This window comes from Coregonus lavaretus (genome assembly GCF_964263955.1).
Source record: "Coregonus lavaretus genome assembly, chromosome: 15".
NCBI lineage: Eukaryota > Metazoa > Chordata > Actinopteri > Salmoniformes > Salmonidae > Coregonus > Coregonus lavaretus.
Genome location: NC_140002.1, coordinates 26,998,545 through 27,025,696, shown reverse-complemented (window position 1 = coordinate 27,025,696; position 27,152 = coordinate 26,998,545). Strand labels below are relative to the sequence as shown.

At 41.5% G+C, this 27,152-nt stretch overlaps 1 protein-coding gene across 1 annotated transcript in view; it reads left to right on the top strand.

Annotated features, from left to right (window-relative positions):
• The first annotated feature begins 12,166 nt into the window (after positions 1–12,166).
• The window catches only part of LOC311142200 (protein EURL homolog), a 56,329-nt gene continuing 41,343 nt past the window's right edge, over positions 12,167–27,152 (top strand). The window contains exons 1-2 of the mRNA XM_084177794.1: positions 12,167–12,249; positions 25,694–25,827. Of these exons, the coding sequence (XP_084033920.1) occupies positions 25,701–25,827 (127 nt within the window). The 5' untranslated portion in view covers positions 12,167–12,249; positions 25,694–25,700. The remainder of the gene's footprint in view (positions 12,250–25,693; positions 25,828–27,152) is intronic.

Sequence of the window (27,152 nt, the reverse complement as noted above, 5' to 3'; positions counted from 1 at the left end):
TGGGAACTGCCCTCGGGGGGGATCACAGGCCAGGCAGGTGGGAGTGGGGTGGGGTGAAGAGGGGGGGAACATGCCTGCCTTTCCAGGCTGTTGGCTCATTCCACAGACCACTTAAACTCCTAAACCTCACTCTCCTTAACCAACATGACATCGTTGATGCTTGTAGGGCTGGTCCTCTTGAGGAGTCGTAACCTGAGTCTGAAGCCCTCCTGAGCTGAGCCCTGTCGAGCCTTGTAATTGCCCTGTTTTTACAGCTCATGTTTGCGGAGTCCCGCAAATTTGACTGGTGAGTTTTGTGTAATCAGAGGCTTTGTTTTGTGTCTGTGTCTATCTCACCTGTTGCCAAGTGATCCTCAGTGGTGTGCCATTACTCAATCTTCCCTCGCTTATCATGTCATTCCTTCACTGTACCCTTTCTACATACTGTACACAGTAGCTTGTTATTCAAGTACACTCCCTCTACTTGCACTGTGCACACTCTTATAGTGTTTGTTGAATAAGTAAGTAGAGCACATTATTTAAATGGATTTGACTCTTTAAACCTCTCATGGGAATAACACCCACTGCTATGACTCATTGCTCCCTCTTAAGGATGCTCATCTCTACTTCATCTTTTGATTGTGTCAAGATTATTCATATTGTGTTAATGTGCAGAAAATGTTCCCTCTGATCCCTGGGCCTCCAGCAGTCGCTGCATGCAGGCCTCTAGGTCCTCCTGGTCCAGGGAGTGATCCAGGGTGGAGGGACACTGACTCCTGCCTGAACCCTGCTGTGCTGGGCTGGGCTGGACAACATCCCCTGTAGTACCGGAACACTCAGCCCCAGCCTGCTGGCTGGGTTCAGCCTCCAGCTCAGTGGAAGATCTTCATAGCCTCTTCCAGGGAGGTGACTGCAGGCAAGGAAATGTCCCCTAACCCATGCAGGGGCAGGCTGGGGCCGGTGATCTGGGTCAGACGGCCCTGGGAGACTATTGCAGCCCTGAGGCTATAGCTCTGAAACTGTAACAGAGGGCTGCTGGAGTTTACCTGGAAGGGACCTGCTCTGGCCTGAGAGAGGAGGCCAGTGGGGGCTTGTTGGGGCGCTGTGGAGAAAATAGGGTACATCCTAGCATCCATGGATCCTCCTGTGAGATGGGGCCTGTAGGACCAGGGGACCCCAGCCTGGTTGGCCACCCTATAGGACTCAGGCCTCCACTGTGCGGCACGCTGGTCTTGGTATAGCTGGTGCTGAGGCAGCCAGTAGGTAGCACTGTACTGGGCAGACACCCGCTGGGCCTGGGGGACAGAATGGGATCGGTGGCCAGAATGGGATCGGTCCCTGTCTGTGGGTAGTACACCTGGGGAGGACTGTGGAGCCACATGTATGGAGCCTGCATCTAGACAGCGATGAAACACTAGACAGCGACAAATATGGAATGCCAACAAAGGTTCTCCCTGAATTTGCAGCACATTTTTGTTACCAAGCAAGTTACTTTCACTTGAATTACTACCAATTAGGTTCAAGAGATAGCTAGGTGTCACCTGGAGGTCAGTTATTCTGATTGGGAAAATATTTTTTTTCGAGGTAGGGAATGGAGACATGGCACTTTCTTTCAAGAGTAGATGGTGAATGACCATTCACTTGGTTTTGTTGTAATTCAAGTGATTTCTGAACATTCTGTTTGGCATCATTCCTGGGGCAACTGTGTTCTATGGATGGAGGCCCTTAGGACATAAGAAGATTCTGGTGGGAGAACTATTTTGTTTTTTTGTGATTCAAATGATTTCTGAACATTCTGTCTGCTATTGTTCCAGTGGAAACTAAGTTCTATTGATATTTTGACATTGTAAGATTCTAAAAAAATGTCACTATGAATCATATAATCTCTAATAGTAGTCTGATCCATCCTAAGGTGAATAACCCTATACTGTATTTAATTGGAAACAAGACAGTTATTGTCTGCCCTCTCTGTGTAGTCATCTGGCTAGCAGCCTGGCCTTTTCCTGTCAAGGTCTGTCTCAAAGGTCATGGGACTTCATCCCTGGAAGATGCTGGTACAGGTTGTGCTCACCTGGATGCTACAACAGGGACTTTTTGTGAGGAGTTGAGTGACACCTCAATGGCAGGAGACCCATCCCCAAACCCTTCACTGAGCCTAACGGCTGAAATGATGCAAGCCCCCTTATTTGTAATCTCATCAGACATAACTCTGATGAAATCTGTGAATGTATTGTAATGTTTTTTAAATGGTATAACTGCCTTAATTTTGCTGGACCCCAGGAAGAGTAGCTGCTGCCTTGGCGATCTAGACTGACCCGCTTCTGAAATAAAATATACCAAATAAAGAGAGTGATTTCAGAAAGCAATAATCTTAAACAGTGGTAACATAACAGTAGCCTAACATCTTTTATACACTCACTAGCTGGCTGCTCAGAGCTAAAATGATCACATGGCCACTGAAAGCTTTTCTAACCTGACAGAACTCGTCTAACCAGATCTGAGCTGGTGTCTCTAAAGTTGTGAACAAGCAGCAACCTGTAGACTAGAGATCGCCCTGGGGTTACAATGTGGGTGCACTGAGGCAGTGATGATGAATTCCTGTAGATTTATGGCTGGATATGTAGATGCTAAAAGCACCACGTTGAACTCCTGAAAAGTTACTAATTGACAGAGTCGAGCGGCAGAGAGAGAAGGGGGTTGGAAAGCTAAAAGTTTAATGGTTATTTCTGCCGCGGTGGATAAACAAACATGTTACTGTATATCTTATTATTGATGTACATATTTTCAATTAATTTAACATTATTTACAGATTAAAATAGTACAATATTTTGCTTTTGTAGTTGTATGCCCACATTTGATGTCTGTCTGCATAAGTCATTTGAGTTGTTAATCCTCTTCCAAACCAAGTGCTTCTTCATAGTGAATGAGATCCATTTGGGGTGCTAGTTACATAAGTATTTTCCCTAACTTTCCCCCCTAATAGGCCTGTTGAGCAGAAAATGAAAATGTCCAGTTTACCCCACCTGTTGGAGGTCATCAGAGACTTTGTTCAGGTTGTGTACCTGTAGCACTTTCTCTGACCATGAGGGGGCTCTGTTACCCTATCTTTAAGATGTGTTGTCCACGTTAACATGTTTATTTTTTTCATTTTATTTTACCTTTATTTAACTAGGCAAGTCAGTTAAGAACAAATTCTTATTTACAATGACTGCCTACACTGGCCAAACCCGGACTGCGCTGGGCCAATTGTGCGCCGCCCTATGGGACTCCCAATCACGGCCGGTTGTGATACAGCCTGGAATCGAACCAGGGGGTCTGTAGTGACGCCTCAAGCACTGAGATGCAGTGCCTTAGACCGCTGCGCCCATGTGTCTTAATATATGATTTATATAGAGAAAAAATATAATATTAGCATAATGGTACATTTGTTATGGTTGAAAACCTACTCGATTACACCCGTTCCTTGAAGCTACAGCTGTTTATGTTTTAGTCCCTATAATAAAGGTAAAGATGATCGCTACTGAACAAGTAATTCAACATTAATCAGATTTCTTTGATTTTAATGGGGAAGGCATAGATCTGGTTTGATCAAGCAGAATCATTCAGACAAACGGCTCTTTATTCTGGTGCCAAATTGGAGGTGCTGTGTGTAGTTTCCATGATGCCGGAATGAGATGAAATACTAGAACAAGCTGGTGCATGTCACGTTTGAATGACCATTGTCAACATGCCCTGAAATATATACAATAGCAGGCTGCAGTGAATCAATATAGGCTGCATTGTTTTACTGGAAAAACATGTCTCTGTGGACCTGATTAGCCATTAAGCCACATTCAAGACATATTGTTGCCATATAATCATTGAACAGCAGCAGATCTCTGTATGTGAAGGTCCATGTGTTTTGGCATTAGACTTGAGTCAATTTGTAAAATGAAAACTGCTTAGGAATACATTCAGGTGACGCTCCTGTAGTAATTTGCATTATATAGGCCAACTCATGGTGGCCAGGGTGTAGTAAGGAGGCCTAACAGAGAAGGCCGGAGATATAATCACTGCTTGTCAAGGGGATCATATATTTACAGCACCACTCCATAATGGGACATAAGGCCCTCTTTTATATACTGCTTAGGTTATGCAGCTCTTTGTCTTCATTATTTCCTAATGCAGTGCTGTGGGCGGATACAAGTGTAATTGCATGTCATTGTAAGGTTGTAAATGGAGAGGTCTGGCCAACGGGAGTGAGAGGAACATGCATAATGCAGAGTTTATTTTGAAGTACAAAGCTTCTCCTCCAGACCCACACATCATCTGTAGCCTGGTTCCAGATATGTGTGCATTGTTTTGCCAACTCCTATGGTCAGGCATGACAACCCACTGGGCACACCAATTCATTTCAACGTGGAAAATTGTGTAATATTTGGTTGAGACATTGATCAATGAGATTTCAACCTTTATTCATTCACCCACTCAAAAACACAGCCAGAAGTTTGTTGAATTCTATGCTATGTCTATGCTTTCAACCATCTAAAAGCACAACCAAAATCCTATGGAAAAACCATGTCTGATTTTTGGTTTAGTTGTCATCTAAATGTGTTATCACTGCACTTTCAACCATTTTAAAAGTACAACAAAGTTGAAATGGGAATACAGTGTCAAATATTTTGTATTTAAACAACAACTTAATGTGTTATTACTGTGCTTCATCTAATAGCGCAACCAAATGACCTGGATTACAGTTGAGTTTACTTTAAAAGTACATAGTGCAAGTGATCAATGCTATTCGAGATTCTGTGCAGATTATTATAGCAATTGGACATGCAAGCTTTCTATGATTAAATAAGAAGACATTTATAGTTACAGTATTTTAAGGTTAAATAAATACTGTTACATTATTAAGTAAGTATTGGGCGCCGAGAGGCGCAGTGGTCTAAGGCACTGCATCGCAGTGCTAGCTGTGCCACTAGAGATCCTGGTTCGAATCCAGGCTCTGTCGTAGCCGGCCGCGACCGGGAGACCCATGGGGCGGCGCACAATTGGCCCAGCGTCGTCCAGGGTAGGGGAGGGAATGGCCGGCAGGGATGTAGCTCAGTTGGTAGAGCATGGCGTTTGCAACGCCAGGGTTGTGGGTTCGATTCCCACGGGGAGCCAGTATGAATAATAATGTATGCACTTACTAACTGTAAGTCGCTCTGGATAAGAGCGTCTGCTAAATGACTAAAATGTAAATGTAAGATAGCCTTAACTTTAGGCTATTTACTGTATTACAAAAGAGATCATGAATTGTGTTTGGTTGTCAATGTATCCAAATATCAACATTTGATGGAGATGTATCTTTTGTGCCACTGACTTAAGAACACATTAAGAATGGATATGTTGGATTCACGTCTCCATCTCAACCAAAAATCTAAGTTAAAGAATAGGACTAAATCAAATCAAAGTTTGATTTGATGTAGTCCTATTCTTTAACTTAGATTTTTGATTGAGATGGAGACCTGAATCCAACATATCAATTATGAATTTGTAGACAACCCAGATTTAAAGCCAGACTAAGTCAGTGGCACAGATGCAACTATCCAAGCAGAAGATGCAACCAAATATCAACATTTAAAGGAGATGTATTGTTAACTATGCAGTATGACATTTTTTTATAATAATGTATGCTCTGGATAACAGCGTCTGCTAAATGACTAAAATGTAAAATGTAATGAACAATTAGCTGATATAGCAACTACTGAATATGAAACAGGGGAATTACTATCAGAACCCGAATTAATCAATCAAAGATTCTCCCGATTCTATAAAGAACTGTATACCTCTGATTGTAAATCCACACCAAGCCAGACTAAGTCCTTTCTAAAATAATTAAGAACTCCTCTTCTCTCAACAGAGGAAGCCACCTTGCTGGGAGCCCAAATCTCTCTCAATGAACTCAAAAGGGCATTGGATAACATGAATAAAGGCAAATCACTTGGATTGGACGATATTCCTTCTGTTTAAAATGTTTGAATAAATTAGGTCCATATTGCTCTAAACGATTTAATACAGCTGTTAACAAATGTTAATTTGGGAGATGTGAACACCACTCATTTGGCTCTTATTAAAGAAAGGTAAGGCCGCCACCTAGTGTTCTATCTTTGATAAACACAAATATTAAAATGTTTTCCAAAAATGTTGTTGAGACATACTTACCCAAATTGATCCACACGGACCAAAGCGGGTTTGTTGAAAAGCGTTTATCCTCGGATAACCTCCGTTGACTATTACAAACACTGCATTACCAAAAGTATGTGGACACCTGCTCGTCAAACATCTCATTCCAAAATCATGGGCATTAATATGGAGTTGGTCCACCCTTTGCTGCTATAACAGCCTCCACTCTTCTGGGAAAGCTTTCCACTAGATGTTGGAACATTGCTGCGGTGACTTGCTTCTATTCAGCCACAAGTGCATTAGTGAGGTCGGGCACTGATGTTGGGCGATTAGGCCTGGCTTGCAGTCGGCATTCTAATTCATCCCAAAGGTGTTCGATGGGGTTGAGGTCAGGGCTCTGTGCAGGCCAGTCAAGTTCTTCCACACCGATCTCGACAAACCATTTCTGTATGGACCTCGCTTTGTGCACGGGGCATTGTCATGCTGAAACGGGAAAGGGCCTTCCCCAAACTGTTGCCACAAAGTTGGAAGCACATAATCGTCTAGAATGTCATTGTATGCTGTAGCATTAAGATTTCCCTTCACTGGAACTAAGAGGCCTAGCCCGAACCATGAAAAACAGCCCCAGACCATTATTCCTCCTCCACCAAACTTTACAGTTGGCACTATCAATTGGGGCAGGTAGCTTTCTCCTGGCATCCGCCAAACCCAGATTAGTCCGTCGGACTGCCAGATGGTGACGCGTGATTCATCACTAAAGAGAACGTGTTTCCACTGCTCCAAAGTCCAATGGCGGCGAGCTTTACACCACTCCAGCCGACGCTTGGCATTACGCATAGTGATCTTAGGCTTGTGGGCGGCTACTCGGCCATGGAAAAGAAGAACAGTTCTTGTGCTGACGTTGCTTCTGGAGGCAGTTTGGAACTCGGTAGTGAGGACAGACGATTTTTACGCACTACGTGCTTCAGCACTCGGTATTGCTGTTCTGTGAGCTTGTGTAGCCTACCACTTCGCAATAACAGCACTTACAGTTGACCAGGGCAGCTCTAGCAGGGCAGAAATGTAACGAACTGACCTTTTGGAAAGGTGGTATCCTATGACGGTGCCATGTTAAAAGTCACTGAGCTCTTTAGTAAGGCCATTCTACTGCCAATGTTTTGCTATGGAGATTGCATGGCTGTGTGCTCGATTTTATACACATGTCAGCAATGGGTGTGGCTGAAATAGCCGAATCCGCTAATTTGAACGGGTGTCCACATACTTTTGTGTCTATAGTGTATCTTAGATGCTTCATCAGAAACAACAGCTCCTTGGGCTGTATTATCTCTCGATGCAGAAAATGCTTTTGATAGACTAGAATGGTCATATCTCTGGTCTGTCTTGGAACATATGGGAATTGGCTTCAATTTCATTAATATCATTAAAATACTATATGCCAATCCCTCAGCCATAGTTATAACATGCTCTGCTCCATCCAGAATCACTAGAAGCAGCAGACAAGGAGATCCAGTGTGGCCTCTGCTATTTTTATTATCCATGGAACCTCTGGTACCAATTTCTCTCAAATCTACTGATATTTCATCTCATTATACGCAGATAATATTTTACTATATCTAGACAATGTATCTCAATCACTCTCAAACGTATTGAAGATCATGGATAAATTCAGCTTCATCTCAAGTTATAAACAGTATCTAACCAAATCAGCCCTATTGCCTCTCAAGGCACCGATGGAGGACTCCATCTCTACTTATGGAATCCCAATCGTTTACCATTTTAAATATTTGGGAGTAGATATATTTCCTTCTCTAGATAAAACCATTGCCAGAACCTTTAACAGAATGCTCAAATGAATTAAATCCGACCTCAGTCGATGGAATAATATCCCAGTTGCTTTAACCGGCAGAATATCTATTGTCAAAATGAATATATTGCCAAAGCTAAATAGCCCCTTCTGGCTATTGGGATAAAATTCATAGTGCAGTTTCAACATTTATATGGCAAGGTAAATGATCCTGGATAAAATGTATACATTTACAAAGAGGGAAATATGTAGGGGGACTATCTGTACCAAACTTTATTGTATTCCAGGCTCTAGCATTTCGTCCCATCCTAAATTGGTTTAGACATGATTATTTTGTCCCCTGGCTGAGTATAGAGAAAAATATGGTGTCTCCTATTGCCCTGGAAGAGGTGGTCTTCACTGATATATGCCTTAAACAATGTAGTAAATAACACTTTGGTCCTATAAGTGCTCACACAATTTGCTCACACAATTTCTATTTTTAAACAATGTAACTGGGAATCAAAATGGCATGCCCATACTCCAATATTTCACAATAATGCCTTTGCGATCTGGAGGATGGCCTTTTGCATCCCCCCAATGGTCCAAATGTTGAATCCGTACCCTTACCGATATCATGGACAGTAATGGTTTGATAACATCCCAAAATTTGAAAGAATCATACATATTACCAGGCAACTTTTTTCTAGATTTACAATTTAGGTCAGCTACGCTGGCCAATGGAGTACCTTGGGAAACCCAACTACCAAACCATCCAATGATGGGATTTATAAATAGATTATCTGGGCTCCCGAAAGGACTGTTCTCTATAATATACAGTGCTTTGCAAAAGTATTCATCCCCCTTGGCGTTTTTCCTATTTTGTTGCATTACAACCTGTCATTTAAATTGATTTTTATTTGGATTTGGATTTCATGTAATGGACATACACAAAATAGTCCAAATTGGTGAAGTGGAATGAAAAAAATAACTTGTTTCAAAACATTCAAAAAAATTAATAATGGAAAAGTGGTGCGTGCATATGTATTCATCCCCTTTGCTATGAAGCCCCTAAATAAGATCTGGTGCAACCAATTACCTTCAGAAGTCAAATAATTAGTTAAATAAAGTCCACCTGTGTGCAATCTAAGTGTCACATGATCTGTCACATGATCTCAGTATATATACACCTGTTCTGAATGGCCCCAGAGTCTGCAACACCACTAAGCAAGGGGCACCACCAAGCAAGCGGCACCATGAAGACCAAGGAGCTCTCCAAACAGGTCAGGGACAAAGTTGTGGAGAAGTACAGATCAGGGTTGGCGTATAAAAAAATATCAAACTTTGAACATCCCACGGAGCACCATTAAATCCATTATTAAAAAATGGAAAGAATATGGCATCACAACAAACCTGCCAAGAGAGGGCCGCCCACCAAAACTCACAGACCAGGCAAGGAGGGCATTAATCAGAGAGGCAACAAAGAGACCAAAGATAACCCTGAAGGAGCTGCAAAGCTCCACAGCGGAGATTGGAATATCTGTCCATAGGACCACTTTAAGCCGTACACTCCACAGAGCTGGGCTTTACAGAAGAGTGGCCAGAAAAAAGCCATTGCTTAAAGAAAAAAAATAAGCAAACACGTTTGGTGTTCGCCAAAAGGCATGTGGGAGACTCCCCAAACATATGGAAGAAGGTACTCTGGTCAGATGAGACTAAAATTGAGCTTTTTGGCCATCAAGGAAAACGCTATGTCTGGCGCAAACCCAACACCTCTCATCACCCCGAGAACACCATCCCCACAGTGAAGCATGGTGGTGGCAGCATCATGCTGTGGGGATGTTTTTCATTGGCAGGGACTGGGAAACTGGTCAGAATTGAATGAATGATGGATGCCGTTAAATACAGGGAAATTCTTGAGGGAAACCTGTTTCAGTCTTCCAGAGATTTGAGACTGGGACGGAGGTGAATAGTTATGCACGCTCAAGTTTTCAGTCTTTTTGTCTTATTTCTTGTTTATTTCACCCCAAAAATTATTTTGTATCTTCAAAGTGGTAGGCATGTTGTGTAAATCAAATGATACAAACCCCCCAAAAATCAATTTTAATTCCAGGTTGTAAGGCAACAAAATAGGAAAAATGCCAAGGGGGGGGTGAATACTTTGGCAAGCCACTATATAAACAACTTTTGGAAAGCTCATATTCTAAGCTAGCCATTAAAAAAGAATGGTCCACAGATCTAATTGAATCTGAACCACGCTTTAACTGCAACAGGAACCATCAACTTATACATTTTACGTTTTTTCACAGGCTGTATTTAACACCAAGGAAACATTTTACGATGAAATTGGCCCCAACTCCCAAGTGTTCACTGTGTCCCTTAAATCAGGTAGGCACCTTCCTTCATATGATGTGGGAGTGCCCTGCAGTTAAATGCTTCTTGGGCAAAGTTACAAAATTCATTTTGAAGTGCATGAATTTAAATGTTGAATGCTTTCCATCTATTATGTTACTTAACGATAATAGCCCCTTGAATCTCTCAATTAGCCAGAGAAGATTACTGCTGGCAGGCAGACATTTTTTTTTAAACTCTAAGATGGCAACCACCTCACCTCTCCTCTCCCATTTAACCAGTAGATACAGTTACTATTATAAGTTATAACATTAGAATTATCGACAGCGAGAATTAATGGTGCTAGTCAAGGAACAATTGAGGCCTGGACAAATATACTTGACTCTGTAAAGAACAATCATTAGCGAAAGCCCCACACATACAAACCAATTATACATTTATTTAGACTTTTGTTACTTTCTTTGGGGGTCTGTTATCTGGTCGTTGTGGGGGTAGGGCGGGGGGGCTGGGCTTGTTTAAGCAGGGCTGGGCTTGGTTAAAACCCTGAATGGGAGACCAAATGGATAGCTGTAGATAGATCAGCTCTCCAGTAGGAGGTGCTGCCCAGGCTATTGTTTTTTCCTGATAGTGGATAAAACGTTGAAGAGCTGACATTGTTTCACAGGTACAAGTTAAACATATTGTAGCGCCCAGCTTTGACAGTTATGTGTTCCTGTGTTCTGACGATCTGTTGTTGTGTGGTTATCAGGGCACATTTACCAGTTACTCAGGGGTTTCTCTGCGTCCAGCATGCCAATCACCATACTGTCTGCAATCAAAGGAATGCCTGAAATGTTTCAGTGTCAGGCATCCTTGTGGTTGGTATACAGCGGGATAGCTACCTGTCGAGTTGGATAGCTACCTGTTATTGTTATCAGATTTATTTGGCATAGGTTACGGCCATACAGTAGCCTGTGTGAGTTCTGGGTCAATAAACCGTTCAATTTGAGAACTCCAGAACTGTTGTAGACATTCTCTCATTTATGATCTATTGAGGTCATTACAATATTTTATACAAGGTGTGTCTGTTGAAAATTGGTTAACATAATGACATAATCCTGTGGTTGAAATTTCACCCTCAAGACAACAGTATACTGTAATTGATGAATTTTTGCAAATGAAATGTATTTTACATGTAGATTCCAGGTCACAATATGTTGACAAATTAAGTTGAAATAACATTGATTCAACCACGTGCCCAGTGGGAACTGACCACAGGAGTTGACAAAACGGCACAAACTATCTGGGACCAATAGTGCTGAGCAATTAACAGATTATTATTTATTTATTTATTTGGTAACTAATTGACAGACATCGGTTCAATTATTGAATTCAATTTCTTTCTGTTTTTTTCTGAGCTCAATGCACAGTTTTTCTAGAGATACATCTGATCACGCCCCAACTGTGCATATAGTAGGGGGTTGTAGTTTCCAACAGGCCAATATTCTACATACACTACATGGCCAAAAGTATGTGGACACCTTCTCTCGCACCCTGTATAATTATTTTTGATCATACATGATATTCCAACTCTTCCATGTGTTCCACTGTTTTGTTGATGTTTCTTGAATATACCATACCAAAGTGTAAAGGGGTTAAATTATGACAAATGAATTTGAAAAGGGTAATCAAGAGCTCGAATAATGATGATTCTAGATAACACATTGATATATACGTGGTGCTTTGTTTCAAAAGTGTGTAATTTATTATATATGCAGAACGATTTTTATTGAATTTATATTTATATAATAACCCACCCTCTGATTTACAAGTGGTTCGTTCCGAAAGGTGGGTGGGTTTCCCCCCCGCTCAAAGTAATGTGCTAGTCTGCGAGCAACAATCAACAATACTTTGCTGCCCAACAGGCGCTCGAGGACCGAGGTAAAGGGAAACCAAACACCGGTGAATTCCCTTGAAGATTTGACAAAGGATTAGCTAGCTACAAGGTAAATGTCCGTTAGAAGAAATGGATCATATCACATTACCCTGTTTTATCGTTTAGCTAGCTACTAATACTATCATTTTGTTGGGCTCCTGCTGGAAATGATTCATCTTGACGACCAGATAACGGGTCACGATTAAGGTAACGTTAGATAGCGTATGTTGGCTAGCTAGCAGCAAGTGTCAGGTTTTGCTAGCAGCAAGCTAACATAATGTCAGTCGTCTAGCTAACTAGTTAGCCACTCATTTCAGGTGAATGCCAATACAATGTAGCTAGTTAACTAGCTAGTTGGATGTGTTGGTTGGTAGTTAGATGGGTAGGTAGCCGGCTACAGTTATCTAGCTAGTAGTAAATTAGGCTAACTTCAGATTTTTCATGTTTTTTCAAATTTGTGTTGTGAAGATGTTACTGTCATTTGTCCTTTCCTCCTAGTGTTAAACCTAGCTAGCTACCCAGACTAGGCTGGGCAATAGAACGAGTCAAAATTCACCCAAGGCTGTAAAATGGCAATAGAACGTTGGCTAAACTGGAACACTAGCGCGAGCCCATAGCAAATTAATTTAATCGAACGTTCGCAGAGCCTATTTTGACTGGGATTATGCTTAGAATTCCATTTCGCCTAAATGGCAAAAAATGTATACCTTTTCATTTTAACACTACAAAAATAAATAACAACTTGTGTTGAAAGTAAACATCCACACCTCGATGGTGTCAACTGCGCTTATGTCTGCATAACGAGGAAGTAGGAAAAAAATGGAAACTTCGGACTATTTCTGGTCTAGCGATCGATGACAACGGAGTACGCTGCCCAGCTTTACATAATTAGAAAGAGGAGATTCTCATGATAAAAATGGTGCCCGACTTGAAAAAATCAAAATATACACATTGCGAGATATTTGGCAAAAAAGACAGACATACCTATATTTCCCCTATAGGAAACAATGGGACGACCTCAGTTCCATTAGTATTTTTTTGTTGTTGTTGACGTTTTAACTATCAGCAATTGGTTCAACCTGGGCAGGTCTCATTGCCAACAATAGCGAAGTAGGCATTGTGACGTAGAACAATGGGCTGGGAATAAAACATTCTGAAGGCGAGTTGGTGAGACGTGCTCAACAGAACTAATAGGAGCTGACAGGGTGAAAAATGCCCTAAAATAAGGCCTGTTTTTTCGTGATTACTTCAAAACTACGGCAAGCAGCTGGGACATATGGTAATATTGACATATGGTAATATTATGAAACTGGGCTCCACAGCAGATGCAAATAACTCGTTTTTATCAGAAAAAAAGTGTTGTTAAAATGTTTATGTTTCCAGCCTACTCAGACATTTAAACATCAGTTAGCTAGGGAACAGAAGTGGTTTTCTAGGTGTCCATGCCGTGCCGGGCATCAGGTGGCAACAGATTTACTGGAGGCTGTTGCATGAAAATATACTATTATTACAATCTGAGATATGAGACCACACTTAACTAAGGTTTCATCTAGACTTCAAATACATCCACATAATTATCTGTTAAGGTTCCAAATGAAACTGTGGTTCTGGTGTTATGCATTGTATTCCATGTTATAGAGAAGGTTCTCAGGAACACAGAACACTTTATTTCATGAGGATAGAACATACCATTGCTGAGATATCTTATTTTAAAGTGATCAAAAAAGGTTGAGGACTGGTCAATGTTAATCCCTAGTCAATAATGGCACCAAACAGTGGCAACCTGTCATTCAGGGCAGGTGGAGCCCCACCTGCTTTAAACATGCCTGTTTTGCATGCTATTTTGGCATTAATTTGTGTCACATATCAGTTTGCAAACAATGTAAACAAAAAATATTAATGAGTTAATAAAGCCGCATACAAACATGGTATCTTTCTTTAGTAAGGCAGCTCCAAAATGCAGGTGTTTCTGCCTAGCTCAGTGCTTTGTGGTGGAGGGGCAGCCAGCGAATAATACAGAGTGTAGGTGTTGGTAATCTTCTCTAGTTGCGCTTTGATTGGCTCAGTGTTCTGTCACTCATGGGGACACTACGTCACCGCATAATCTACAGGGAGAGCTAGACAGTTCAAGCCCCCCTGGGTGCTGCCATAGATGTACACTAGAAGTGCCCATCCAAGAAGGCTCAAGGTCATTGGCCACAAATAAAATGACGTCAAATCACGTTATATCTACCGTAGCTTTGATTGGACTGATCATGTCAACATCATACTTTCAAAATCTTAGCTAGCAAGCTAGACAAGCAGTCATCATCATGAATCACGTCGACAATCTACTGGCAAATCCTTTTCAATCCTTGTCATATGAAGATAAATTATAGCTAAAGCGTATCTGTGCTCCTAGGCCATTGGACATAAACATTACACAAGTCGGAAATCGCAAATTCAACAATGATTGGTTTGAAAGGAATCAGTGGCTAACTGCGAGCGTTGCAAATCAATTACTATTTTGCTTCCCCTGCCTGCTATTCGGTGGAGAGGGTGTGTGGTCCAAGTCTGGGTTTAAGGATTTAAAACATCTACAGTTGAAGTCGGAAGTTTACATACACCTTAGCCAAATACATTTAAACTCAGTTTTTCACAATTCCTGACATTTAATCCTAGTAAAAATTCCCTGTTTTAGGTCAGTTAGGATCACCACTTTATTTTAAGAATGTGAAATGTCAGAATAATAATACTAATAGTAGAGAGATTTATTTCAGCTTTTATTTCTTTCATCACATTCCCAGTGGGTCAGAAGTTTACATACACTCAATTAGTATTTTGTAGCATTGCCTTTAAATTGTTTAACTTGGGTCAAACGTTTCGGGTAGCCTTCCACAAGCTTCCCACAAAAAGTTGGATGAATTTTGGCCCATTCCTCCTGACAGAGATAGTGTAACTGAGTCAGGTTTGTAGGCCTCCTTGCTCGCACACACTTTTTCAGTTCTGCCCACAAATTTTCTATAGGATTGAGGTCAGGGCTTTGATGGCCACTCCAATACCTTGACTTTGTTGTCCTTAAGCCATTTTGGCAAAACTTTGGAAGTATGCTTGGGGTCATTGTCCATTTGAAAGACCCATTTGCGACCAAGCTTTAACTTCCTGACTGATGTCTTGAGATGTTGCTTCAATATATCCACATAATTTTCCTTCCTCATGATGCCATCTATTTTGTGAAGTGCACCAGTCTCTCCTGCAGCAAAGCACCCCCACAGCATGATGCTGCCACCCCCGTGCTTCACGGTTGGGATGGTGGTCTTCGGCTTGCAAGCATCCCCCTTTTTCCTCCAAACATAACGATGGTCATTATGGGCAAACAGTTCTATTTTTGTTTCATCAGACCAGAGGACGTTTCTCCAAAAAGTACGATCTTTGTTCCCATGTGCAGTTGCAAACCGTAGTCTGGCTTTTTTATGGTGGTTTTGGAGCAATGGCTTCTTCCTTGCTGAGCGGCCTTTCAGGTTATGTCGATATAGGACTCGTTTTACTGTGTATATAGATACTTTTGTACCTGTTTCCTCCAGCATCTTCACAAGGTCCTTTGCTGTTGTTCTGGGATTGATTTGCACTTTTCGCACCAAAGTACGTTCATCTCTAGGAGACAGAACACGTCTCCTTCCTGAGCGGTATGACGGCTGCGTGGTCCCATGGTGTTTATACTTGCGTACTATTGTTTGTACAGATGAATGTGGTACCTTCAGGCATTTGGAAATTGCTCCCAAGGATGAAGTAGACTTGTGGAGGTCTACAATTATTTTTTGAAGGTCTTGGCTTATTTCTTTTGATTTTCCCATGATGTCAAGCAAAGAGGCACTGAGTTTGAAGGTAGGCCTTGAAATACATCCAGAGGTACACCTCCAATTGACTCAAATTATGTCAATTAGCCTATCAGAAGCTTCTAAAGCCATGACATCATTTTTTTTGGAATTGTCCAAGCTGTTTAAAGGCACAGTCAACTTAGTGTATGTAAACTTCTGACCCACTGGAATTGTGATACAGTGAAATAATCTGTCTGTAAACAATTGTTGGAAAAATTACTTGTGTCATGCACAAAGTAGATGTCCTAACTGACTTGCCAAAACTATAGTTTGTTAACAAGAAATTTGTGGAGTGGTTGAAAAACAAGTTTTAATGACTCGAACCTAAGTGTATGTAAACTTCTGACTTCAACTGTATCTGAAAGGGTCTCTTTTCCAAGCTTAAAAGGATAAACATTCACACGCAACACCATGGGCCAGAGAAGGTCGAATACATTGGCCATGCTGTCAATCCAGCAGGACTTCTGCAGCGTTCAAAATAACTGGAAACTCAGTGCTGGGAAATCTCAGACTTCAGTGTGTTCAAGACAACTGGGAACAACTGGGAAAAAAATTAGCTCAGACTGGGGAAAATATGTTTTGAAAGATCATCCAAGTCGGGAACTTGGGCGTCTTTCTAGAGCTCTGACCCGAAGATCACTAACGTCATTATTTGACCTTGTTTTTCCCCCTGAGTTTCCAGTTGTCTTGAAAGCACCATAAATCCAGATAATGCCAGACTGATGACAAAGTTTGCCCACAAGAAGGACCGCCGCTCCACCTTCCTGTTCAAGTGAGCACAGCACAACAACGGTCCAAAAATGTATTGTATGCTGCTGCATAAATTATGTAATATGCCAGGGAGATACAATATATACACAAGTATGTGAACACCCCTTCAAATTAGTGGATTTGGCTATTTCAGCCACACCCGTTGCTGACAGGTGTATAAAATCGAGCACACAGCCATGCAATCTCCTTAGACAAACATTGGCAGTAGAACGGCCTTACTGAAGCGCTCAGTGACTTTCAAGGTGGCACCGTCATAGGATGCCACCTTTCCAACAAGTCAGTTGGTCAAATTTCTGCCCTGCTAGAGCTGCCCCGGTCAACTGCAAGTGCTGTTATTTTGAAGTAGAAACGTCTAGGAGCTACAACGGCTCAGCCGCGAAGTGGTAGGCCACACAAGCTCACAGAACGGGATTGGCGAGTGCTGAAGCGCGTAGTGCGTAAAAATCGTCTGTCCTCGGTTGCACCACTCACTACCGAGTTCCAAACTGCCTCTGGAAGCAACGTCAGCACGAGAACTGTTCATCGGGAGCTTAATGAAGTGGGTTTCCACACACAAGCCTAAGATCACCATGCACAATGCCAAGCGTCTGCAGGAGTGGTGTAAAGCTCGCCACCTTTGGACTCTGGAGCAGTGGAAACGCGTTTTTCTGGAGTGATGAATCACGCTAAACCATCTGGCAGTCCGACAGACAAATCTGGGTTTGACGGAAGCCAGGAGAACGCTACATGCCCGAATGCATAGTGGCAACTGTAAAGTTTGGTGGAGGAAGAATAATGGTCTGGGGCTGTTTTTCATGGTTCGGGTTAGGCCCCTTAGTTCCAGTATAGGGAAATCTTTACAGCAAACGATGACATTCTAGACGATTATGTGCGTCCAACTTTGTGGCAACAGTTTGGGGAAGGCCCTTTCCTGTTCTAGCATTACAATGCCCCCGTGCACAAAACGAGGTCCATACAGAAATGGTTTATTGAGATCGGTGTGGAAGAACTTGACTGGCCTGCACAGGGCCCTGACCTCAACCCCATCGAATACCTTTGGAATTAATTGGAACGGCGACTGCGAGCCAGGCCTAATCGCCCAACATCAGTGCCCGACCTCACTAATGCTCTTGTGGCTGAATGGAAGCAAGTTCCCGCAGCAATGTTCCAACATACTTTTGGTCATGTAGTGTATGTATACAGTAGCTAAGAAAGTAATACTAAGTGTATGTTGTGTAGTAAGCTGTTAGTAGTCCATATGTCTCCCCCTAAGAATTTGGTCCCTCTCCCCCTCAGAACTTAGCCTACTGTTCTGACTTGGTGGTGCACATGTAGCCTATAGCCTGTTTTAGAGAAATATCATTGAATATTGTAAGAGCTTTCATTGTCTGCTTATGCCCCCGTTATTTATCCTACGGTTCTGACTTGGTGTATAGGGAGAATACTGTAAGAACGGCGCATGTTTTGAATTCTGTCGCTGTACATTTCAAAAGTGGTGAACAAATAGTTATATCAACTACGTGCGTCTTAACTCGCTCATTAATGTCTTAATCGAAATTATGGCTTGCCTCTTATCCGCTCATCATTCCCTTATTCCATAGTTTGTACATCTCAATTGTTACAGTGGCTTGCGAAAGTATTCACCCCCTTTGGCATTTTTTCTATTTTGTTGCCTTACAACCTGGAATTAAAATATATTTTTTGGGGGTTTGTATCATTTGATGTACACAACATGCCTACCACTTTGAAGATGCAAAATATTTCTGGGGGTGGAACAAACAAGAAATAAGACAAAAAAACAGAACTTGAGCGTGCATAACTATTCACCCTTTGTTGCCTCTCTGATTAATGCCCTCCTTGCCTGGTCTGTGAGTTTTGGTGGGCGGTCCTCTCTTGGCAGGTTTGTTGTGGTGCCATATTCTTTCCATTTTTTAAATAATGGATTTAATGGTGCTCCGTGGGATGTTCAAAGTTTCAGATATTTTTTTATAACCCAACCCTGATCTGTACTTCTCCACAACTTTGTCCCTGACCTGTTTGGAGAGCTCCTTGGTCTTCATGGTGCCGCTTGCTTGGTGGTGCCCCTTGCTTAGTGGTGTTGCAGACTCTGGGGCCATTCAGAACAGGTGTATATATACTGAGATCATGTGACAGATCATGTGACACTTAGATTGCACACAGGTGGACTTTATTTAACTAATTAGGTGACTTCTGAAGGTAATTGGTTGCACCAGATCTTATTTAGGGGCTGCATAGCAAAGGGGGTGACTACATATGCATGCACCACTTTTCCATTATTTATTTTTTAGAATTCTTTGAAACAAGTTGTTTTTTTCATTTCACTTCACCAATTTGGACTATTTTGTGTATGTCCATTACATGAAATCCAAATAAAAATCTATTTAAATTACAGGTTGTAATGCAACAAAATAGGAAAAAATGCCAAGGGGGATGAATACTTTTGCAATTGCTTATATAGTTCTATATCATTAGTATCTTATTCATCATTTTAGGCAATGTTGGAATGATTTCATTGTTAAGCTTACTTTGTGTATTATAATGAGCTCATGTGCTTTTCTTCAGGAGGAGGGGATACTAAACTCAGCAAAAAAAGAAACGTCCTCTCACTGTCAACTGCGTTTATTTTCAGCAAACATAACGTGTAAATATTTGTATGAACATAACAAGATTCAACAACTGAGACATAAACTGAACAAATTCCACAGACATGTGACTAACAGAAATTGAATAATGTGTCAATGAACAAAGGGTGGGTCAAAATCAAAAGTAACAGTCAGTATCTGGTGTGGCCACCAGCTGCATTAAGTACTGCAGTGCATCTCCTCCTCATGGACTGCACCAGATTTGCCAGTTCTTGTTGTGAGATGTTACCCCACTCTTCCAACAAGGCACCTGCAAGTTCCCTGACATTTCTGGGGGGAATGGCCCTAGCCCTCACCCTCCGAACTAACAGGTCCCAGACGTGCTCAATGGGATTGAGATCTGGGCTCTTCGCTGGCCATGGCAGAACACTGACATTCCTGTCTTGCAGGAAATCACGCACAGAACGAGCAGTATGGCTGGTGGCATTGTCATGCTGGAGGGTCATGTCAGGATGAGCCTGCAGGAAGGGTACCACATGAGGGAGGAGGATGTCTTCCCTGTAACGCACAGCGTTGAGATTGCCTGCAATGACAACAAGCTCAGTCCGATGATGCTGTGACACACCGCCCCCAGACCATGACGGACCCTCCACCTCCAAATCGATCCCGCTCCAGAGTACAGGCCTCTGTGTAACGCTCATTCCTTCGACGATAAACGCGAGTCCGACCATCACCCCTGGTGAGACAAAACCGCGACTCGTCAGTGAAGAGCACTTTTTGCCAGTCCTGTCTGGTCCAGCGACGGTGGGTTTGTGCCCATAGGCGACATTGTTGCCAGTGATGTCTGGTGAGGACCTGCCTTACAACAGGCCTACAAGCCCTTAGTCCAGCCTCTCTCAGCCTATTGCGGACAGTCTGAGCACTGATGGAGGGATTGTGCGTTCCTGGTGTAACTCGGGCAGTTGTTGTTGCCATCCTGTACCTGTCCTGCAGGTGTGATGTTCGGATGTACCGATCCTGTGCAGGTGTTGTTACACGTGGTCTGCCACTGCGAGGATGATCAGCTGTCCGTCCTGTCTCCCTGTAGCGCTGTCTTAGGCATCTCACAGTACGGACATTGCAATTTATTGCCCTGGCCACATCTGCAGTCCTCATGCCTCCTTGCAGCATGCCTAAGACACGTTCACGCAGATGAGCAGGGACACTGGGCATCTTTCTTTTGGTGTTTTTCAGAGTCAGTAGAAAGGGCTCTTTAGTGTCCTTAATTGCCTACTGTCTGTAAGCTGTTAATGTCTTAACGACCGTTCCACAGGTGCATGTTCATTAATTGTTTATGGTTCATTGAACAAGCATTGGAAACAGTGTTTAAACCCTTTACAATGAATGTCTGTGAAGTTATTTGGATTTTTACGAATTATCTTTGAAAGACAGGGTCCTGAAAAGGGGATGTTTCTTTTTTTGCTGAGTTTATATAATGTTGTTGGGTCTGTAACCATGTTCGCCAGTGACAGTCTCTTCCCATTCAAACTTTTTTTTTTTTTCAACCAAAAGTTCAGTAATAGACTCATGTAATTCCAGTTGCATTGGTATATTTTCTATAAAAGTGGATCCTCGTGATTGTATTTTACTTCCTTTTTAGACCACATAGGCCTAATAAAATACTTCAAATGGTAGGCTAACTGCGTCTCTCTCTCTTTCTCTCTGTCTCTGTGTGTGTAGTGACTTAAAGAGGAAAGTTAAGGCCTCAACATCTTGCTGAATTTACCTGAAGTTCTGTCGGTGTCAATTTTTTGAAAGTGCTGAAAGAATAGGCCTACTTCGTCGCAGCTCATTTGCTTGCACTTGCTTATACTTGGAGCTAAGTGTTAATGATATAAGAACAAACATGAATTTACTGAACATAAATTTAATAATGTTTGTATGGTTCAAAAGTCAAAACTCATGTTGGCGTTAGTTATTATTGAAGGAGAATGCGGTTCTTATCGACTTACACAAATCCACAAGGAGTCAGTAGAAACCATTTTTGTTTAAGCAAGTCAGCCATATCAGCTATGGTTTTTTAAAAGGCAGTAAATGAGGCTGAATGAACCGTTTCGCTGCCGTACAAGGCTCCGCTGATAGCCAGGTGTAGCGGTGGTAAGGATTCACTACATGGTGCTAAAAGGAAAGCTCCGCTGTCTGAGCTTTATGTAGGCCCTAACAGTTTGTGGGCACAGTTTGTCACTGTTATAGTGCAATTAATGTATTGTTTAGTGTTGTGTAGTGGCTTTGCTGGCATGCATTAAAAAAAAATTGGTTGCGTTAGGGGGGCTAAGATTTACATGCTAAAATCTGACACCAATTCACCTGTCTGGATTCTTAAATTCAACACTTTTCCCCCCAATATCTCAAGATAGGGTGGTCATATTGTTATGACATTTTCAGGGCAGATGTAGAACACAGATGATTCAAATAAAAGTAAAATGTATGAAATTAAAATGCAAATTTGGCAGTACAGAATACATAATTACAGTAACTTAAGAATAGTAATTTAAGGTAGGGTTTGCATAAAGCATGAACAAATCTTCATGCTTTATGCAAACAGAGTTTGAAACAATTTATGAAATAGAATTCAACTTTTTATACTACTTCATGTAAATTAGTATGTACTGAATGTAAAAAATGCTGCATGTTAAGCCCAATCATTTAAAGTAAGGTGGTCATATTGTTAACATATATTGATTTTTTTATACAGTGCTGGGAGGTTGTAACAATTTAATAAAGCAATACCAAAAAATGTAATATAATTGTTTTTATGAATTATGCTAATTAGTTGGTGAATTGCAACGTTCCATTCACTTCAATGGGAAATATTTTAAACGCTTCTGGTCTTACACCTTTTAAGCAAGACACATCAAACTAACAAAAAAAAAAATGTGCAGCACAAGCTGACCAGCTTGTGGGAGTTAGTGTGTGTGCGTGCGTATTTTTGGTATATGTGAAGGAGTGTGTGACAATGTAGACACCACAGGACCTGAAAAAAAGGGGATGAGATTACATTAAAACATTATTAGGCCTATATATTCAATCTAAAAATGCAATTCAAATAAATTCATTAGGTCCTAATCTATGGATTACACTTGACTGGGAATACAGATATGCATCTGTTGGTCACAGATACCTTAAAAAAATAAAGATAGGGGAGTGGATCAGAACCAGTCAGACACATCTCCCTTCGCATAGAGTTGATCAGGCTGTTGATTGTGGCCTGTGGGAATGTTGTCCCACTCCTCTTCAATGGCTGTGCGAAGTTGCTGGATATTGGCGGGAACTGAAACACGCTGTCGTACGCGTGCGTCCAGGGCATCCCAAACATGCTCAATGGGTGACGTCTGGTGAGTATGCAGGCCATGGAAGAACTGTGACATTTTCAGCTTCCAGGAATTGTGTACAGATCCTTGCGACATGGGGTCGTGCGTTATCATGCTGAAATATGAGGTGATGGTGGCGGATGAATGGCACGACAATGGGCCTCAGGATCTCGTCACGGTATCTCTGTGCATTGAAATTTCCATCAATAAAATGCAATTTTGTTCGTTGTCCATAGCTTATGCCTGCCCATACCATAACCCCACCGCCATCATGGGGGCACTCTGTTCACAACGTTGACAAAAGCAAACCGCTCGCTCACACGACACCATACACTCCATCTGCCCGGTACAGTTGAAACCGGGATTAATCCGTGAAGAGCACACTTCTCCAGCGTGCCAGTGGCCATCCAAGGTGAGCATTTGCCCACTGAAGTCGGTTAAGACGACGAACTGCAGTCAGATCAAGACCCTGGTGAGGATGACGAGCACGCAGATGAGCTTCCCTGAGACGGTTTCTGACAGTTTGTGCAGAAATTCTTCAGTTGTGCAAACCCACCGTTTCATCACCTGTCCGGTGGCTTGTCTCAGACGATCCCGCAGGTGAAGAAGCCGGATGTCCTGGGCTGGCGTGGTTACACTTGGTCTGCGGTTGTGAGGCCGGTTGGACGTACTGCCAAATTCTCTAAAACGACGTTGGAGGCGACTTATGGTAGAGAAATTAACATTCAATTATCTGGCAACAGCTCTGGTGGACATTACTGCAGTCAGCATGCCAATTGCACACTCCCTCAAAACTTGAGACATCTGTGGCATTGTGTTGTGTGACAAAACTGCACATTTTAGAGTTACCTTTTATTGACACTAGCACAGGGTGCATCTGTGTTATGATCGTGCTATTTAATCAGCTTCTTGATATGCCACACCTGTCAGGTGGATGGATTATCTTGGCAAAAGAGAAATGCTCACTAAAAGGGATGTAAACAAATTTCTGCACAACATTTTAGAGAAATAAGCTTTTTGTACAAATGAAAAATGTCTGGGATATTTTATTTCAGCTCATAAAACATGGGACCAACACTTTACATGTTGCCTTTATGTTTTTCTTCAGTATAGTTGACTGAACTGTGTAAACAATTATGAATATTTATTTATCGTAAGAATTACAATTATTATTAACAATCAAACAATTTATCCCATTTTAACTAGTCAATTATGAGCAGGTAACCTAGTAACACAATACCCTAACATCTGGCCTAGCCTAGGCCTCTTTCATATCTCTTTCACTCTCTCTGACACATGCATACAAAAAAGACAAACTCACTCACCAAATATCTCATTCTCTCCCATGGGCACACACTGCCAGCCAGTCAAGCGGATCTCTCTCTCGACGGGCATGGTATTAGTAAGAAAATGGGCTTAGAATACTGCAGTTCCCAATACAGCATAAAACAGTTAATGTGCTGTTACTGTAATATCTGCATATATAGCCTAATTTATTTTATTTATTTAATTTTTTTGTGAATGAGCTAAGACCAGAACAATAGAGCCCCCTTCCCACACACACACACCAACGTGGGCGTCTCTCTCAAATCAAATATCAGTATGTAGGTGCATTAATATGGAACTCAGTGCAGCAAGGGTGACATATGCTCATAAGTGTACAGTAACAATGCAAACATGACGAGCAACAGCAGCATTGGTAACAGGTTATATACATACAGTGCATTCGGGAAGTATTCAGACCCCTTTTTCCACATTTTGTTACGTTACAGCCTTATTCTAAAATTGATTAAATAAAAATTTTCCCTTATTAATCTACACACAACTCCCCATAAGGACAAAGCAATAACAGGTTTTTAGACATTTCTGCCAATTTATTAAAAATACCTTATTTAGATAAGTATTCAGACTCTTTGCTATGAGACTCAAAATTGAGCTCAGTTGAATCCTATTTCCATTGATCATCCTTGAGATGTTTCTTCAACTTGATTTTTGATCTCTGATGCCCAGGATCCTTCAATTCAAAGTCCCATTAACCAGCTCTGCAAACGTTATAATGTCAAAATATGTTCAGTACTAAGCCAAATAAGGAGTTTCGCAGAGCAATTATCGTCATTACTGCCGCTACGAACAGTATGTACTTCCGAAAAAGGTCTAAATAAAAATAACATCTATCTTTCGGGATACTGTACTGCTGCTGGATGACTGATTTTTATTGGATTTGCCGAAGGTGGATTTGGCGCATTCACACACCGTAACGGCAGTAATGACGATAGTTGTTCTGCGAAACTCCATATTTTGGTGAGTGTATTCATTATTACTTTTATGTGTTTATTACTTTTCTATAATTTCTCTATTTTCCTTCTCTCTGCAATTTTGGGAAGGGCCTGTAAGTAAGCATTTCACTGTTAGTCTACACCTGTTGTTTACGAAGCATGTGACAAATAACATTTTATTTAAGTACCGAAAGTATTTTGACATTATAAAGTCACCTATGTAAGCCGGGGTAAGTTCATTTACCAAGAGTAAACATGGCACCAGACACACGGTTTTCTTTCTCTGTGAGATCACTGTTGGGTCCTTGTTTTACATGGCTTTTTCATAAGCGTTTTAAAAGGTGTTCCATTCTTTTGAAAATCAGGTCATCCCTCTCCTTTCTCAAAAGGAGTTGTCCGTCAGTCTTGATATTTGATCAGACATGATGCTTTGAGTGCACTGCCTTGAGCAAACCGTACCTCGCAGTACTCTCAGCATAGTAATGACAGTCTCATTCATGATGAGCAATTTACATCAGAAAGTGTACCATTCCGTCTGACTAGTACAAGCCAAGATGTAAGTTTGAATGAGATTCTCTGTTCAAGAACGAGGGAGGACTCTGACTCTTAGAGGTCAATGGATGTTGTGCAAGCCTCATGTTTCATGTCCTGCAATGTTTGTGTGTTTCTCCCTCTCAGAGATAGTATGGACAAAGAGGAGCAGTTTGTCAACATCGACCTAAATGACGACAACATCTGCAGTGTCTGCAAGCTAGAGACTGACACAGGGACCATGTCCTTCTGCCACGTCTGCTTTGAGCTCAGCATCGAAGGTGAGAGAGAGATTTTCACTGTTTACCCAGTGAAAATGAAGAGCAAACAAAGTGGTACAGTTGCTTGTACTAGGTCTGGTTTCATGCATCCTTCAGAAACTCCTCAGCTTCACTGTTGTATCATCATCAGTACTTCGTAGCGCTAGTTCCTGATAACAAAGTTGAGGTTGTTTTAAAATACAGAACCTTTTATGAAGCCAGATGTGGTCAACCTTACAATGTTAGAAAAGAAAGCATATCAGATATCACATTTTTCATTCAACTCTTATTGGCCATCTGCTGCCTGGGAAGAACAGTGGCCTAGAACAGTACTGGTGTTACTTGATAAAAAATGTAGGCAGTGGCAGGATAGCACACAACAGCACAGTTACGCCTTGTTAAAAAATGAATTGAATTACGTTGGCCGTATGTCCTTTAAACACAGTCTTGCTCCGCTAATGGTCGGACAAGTGTAGTGTGTCATAACGCAAGATGGAGGAGCATTTTATTTTGGAAGATTGCAAAATATGACCTTTACATTCAAGACAGGACAGGAGAAACGTATTGTTTCTGGTCATAATAAAACATGTTTCTTTTATTTACTTTTTCCTCAACTTTTTTGCTTACTTTCTATCAAGTCAAGCTAGCTTACACAGAGCAGCTAGCTAGCTAAAAGCTAGGTTGAATGTAGCCAGCTAACCCAATACCTAATAATTATCATCATAAACAAATGTCATTAATACCATAAAGAAACTTTATCGAATTAAAACGGGAGGCTACAGTCATAATATAATTGGCTTAACAGCTAATGTATTATTCAACATTACTATTAAGATAGTACTCATTGTTTGGATCATTGTTTACAAGTTGCTAGCTATCCCATAAAGCCATTGCAGAAAACTACATATTTTCATCTTGTTCTGTGGTTTTCTACCTTCCTGTTCTATTGACGGACTCTGGTTGGCCTGTAGATGATGCAAAGTTTGGAAAAATCTAAGTATGCGTCTCGCAACGGAGCCTTGGACGCAAGGGGGCACTGCAATGCCACTGGTGCGGATTGTCCCCATTGAAATGAATGACTTGCGGCGCAACACAATTGGAATGTGAACGAGGCTTAGCAGGGTGGGAAATTCACTTTTTGGTCCACCAGCCACTGTGGCATGAAGATATTTTTTTTGGACCAGCCACTGAAATATTATTTTGGCCATAATTACACAACAAAAATAAAATCAATAAACGGATGAGCATGCTTTCGGTTTTTCTGAAACAAGAAATGTATTACTAGTAAGAAGTAATGGGGTATATTGCTTAATTTAATTTTTGTGACCTGGGTCTTTTAACCAATG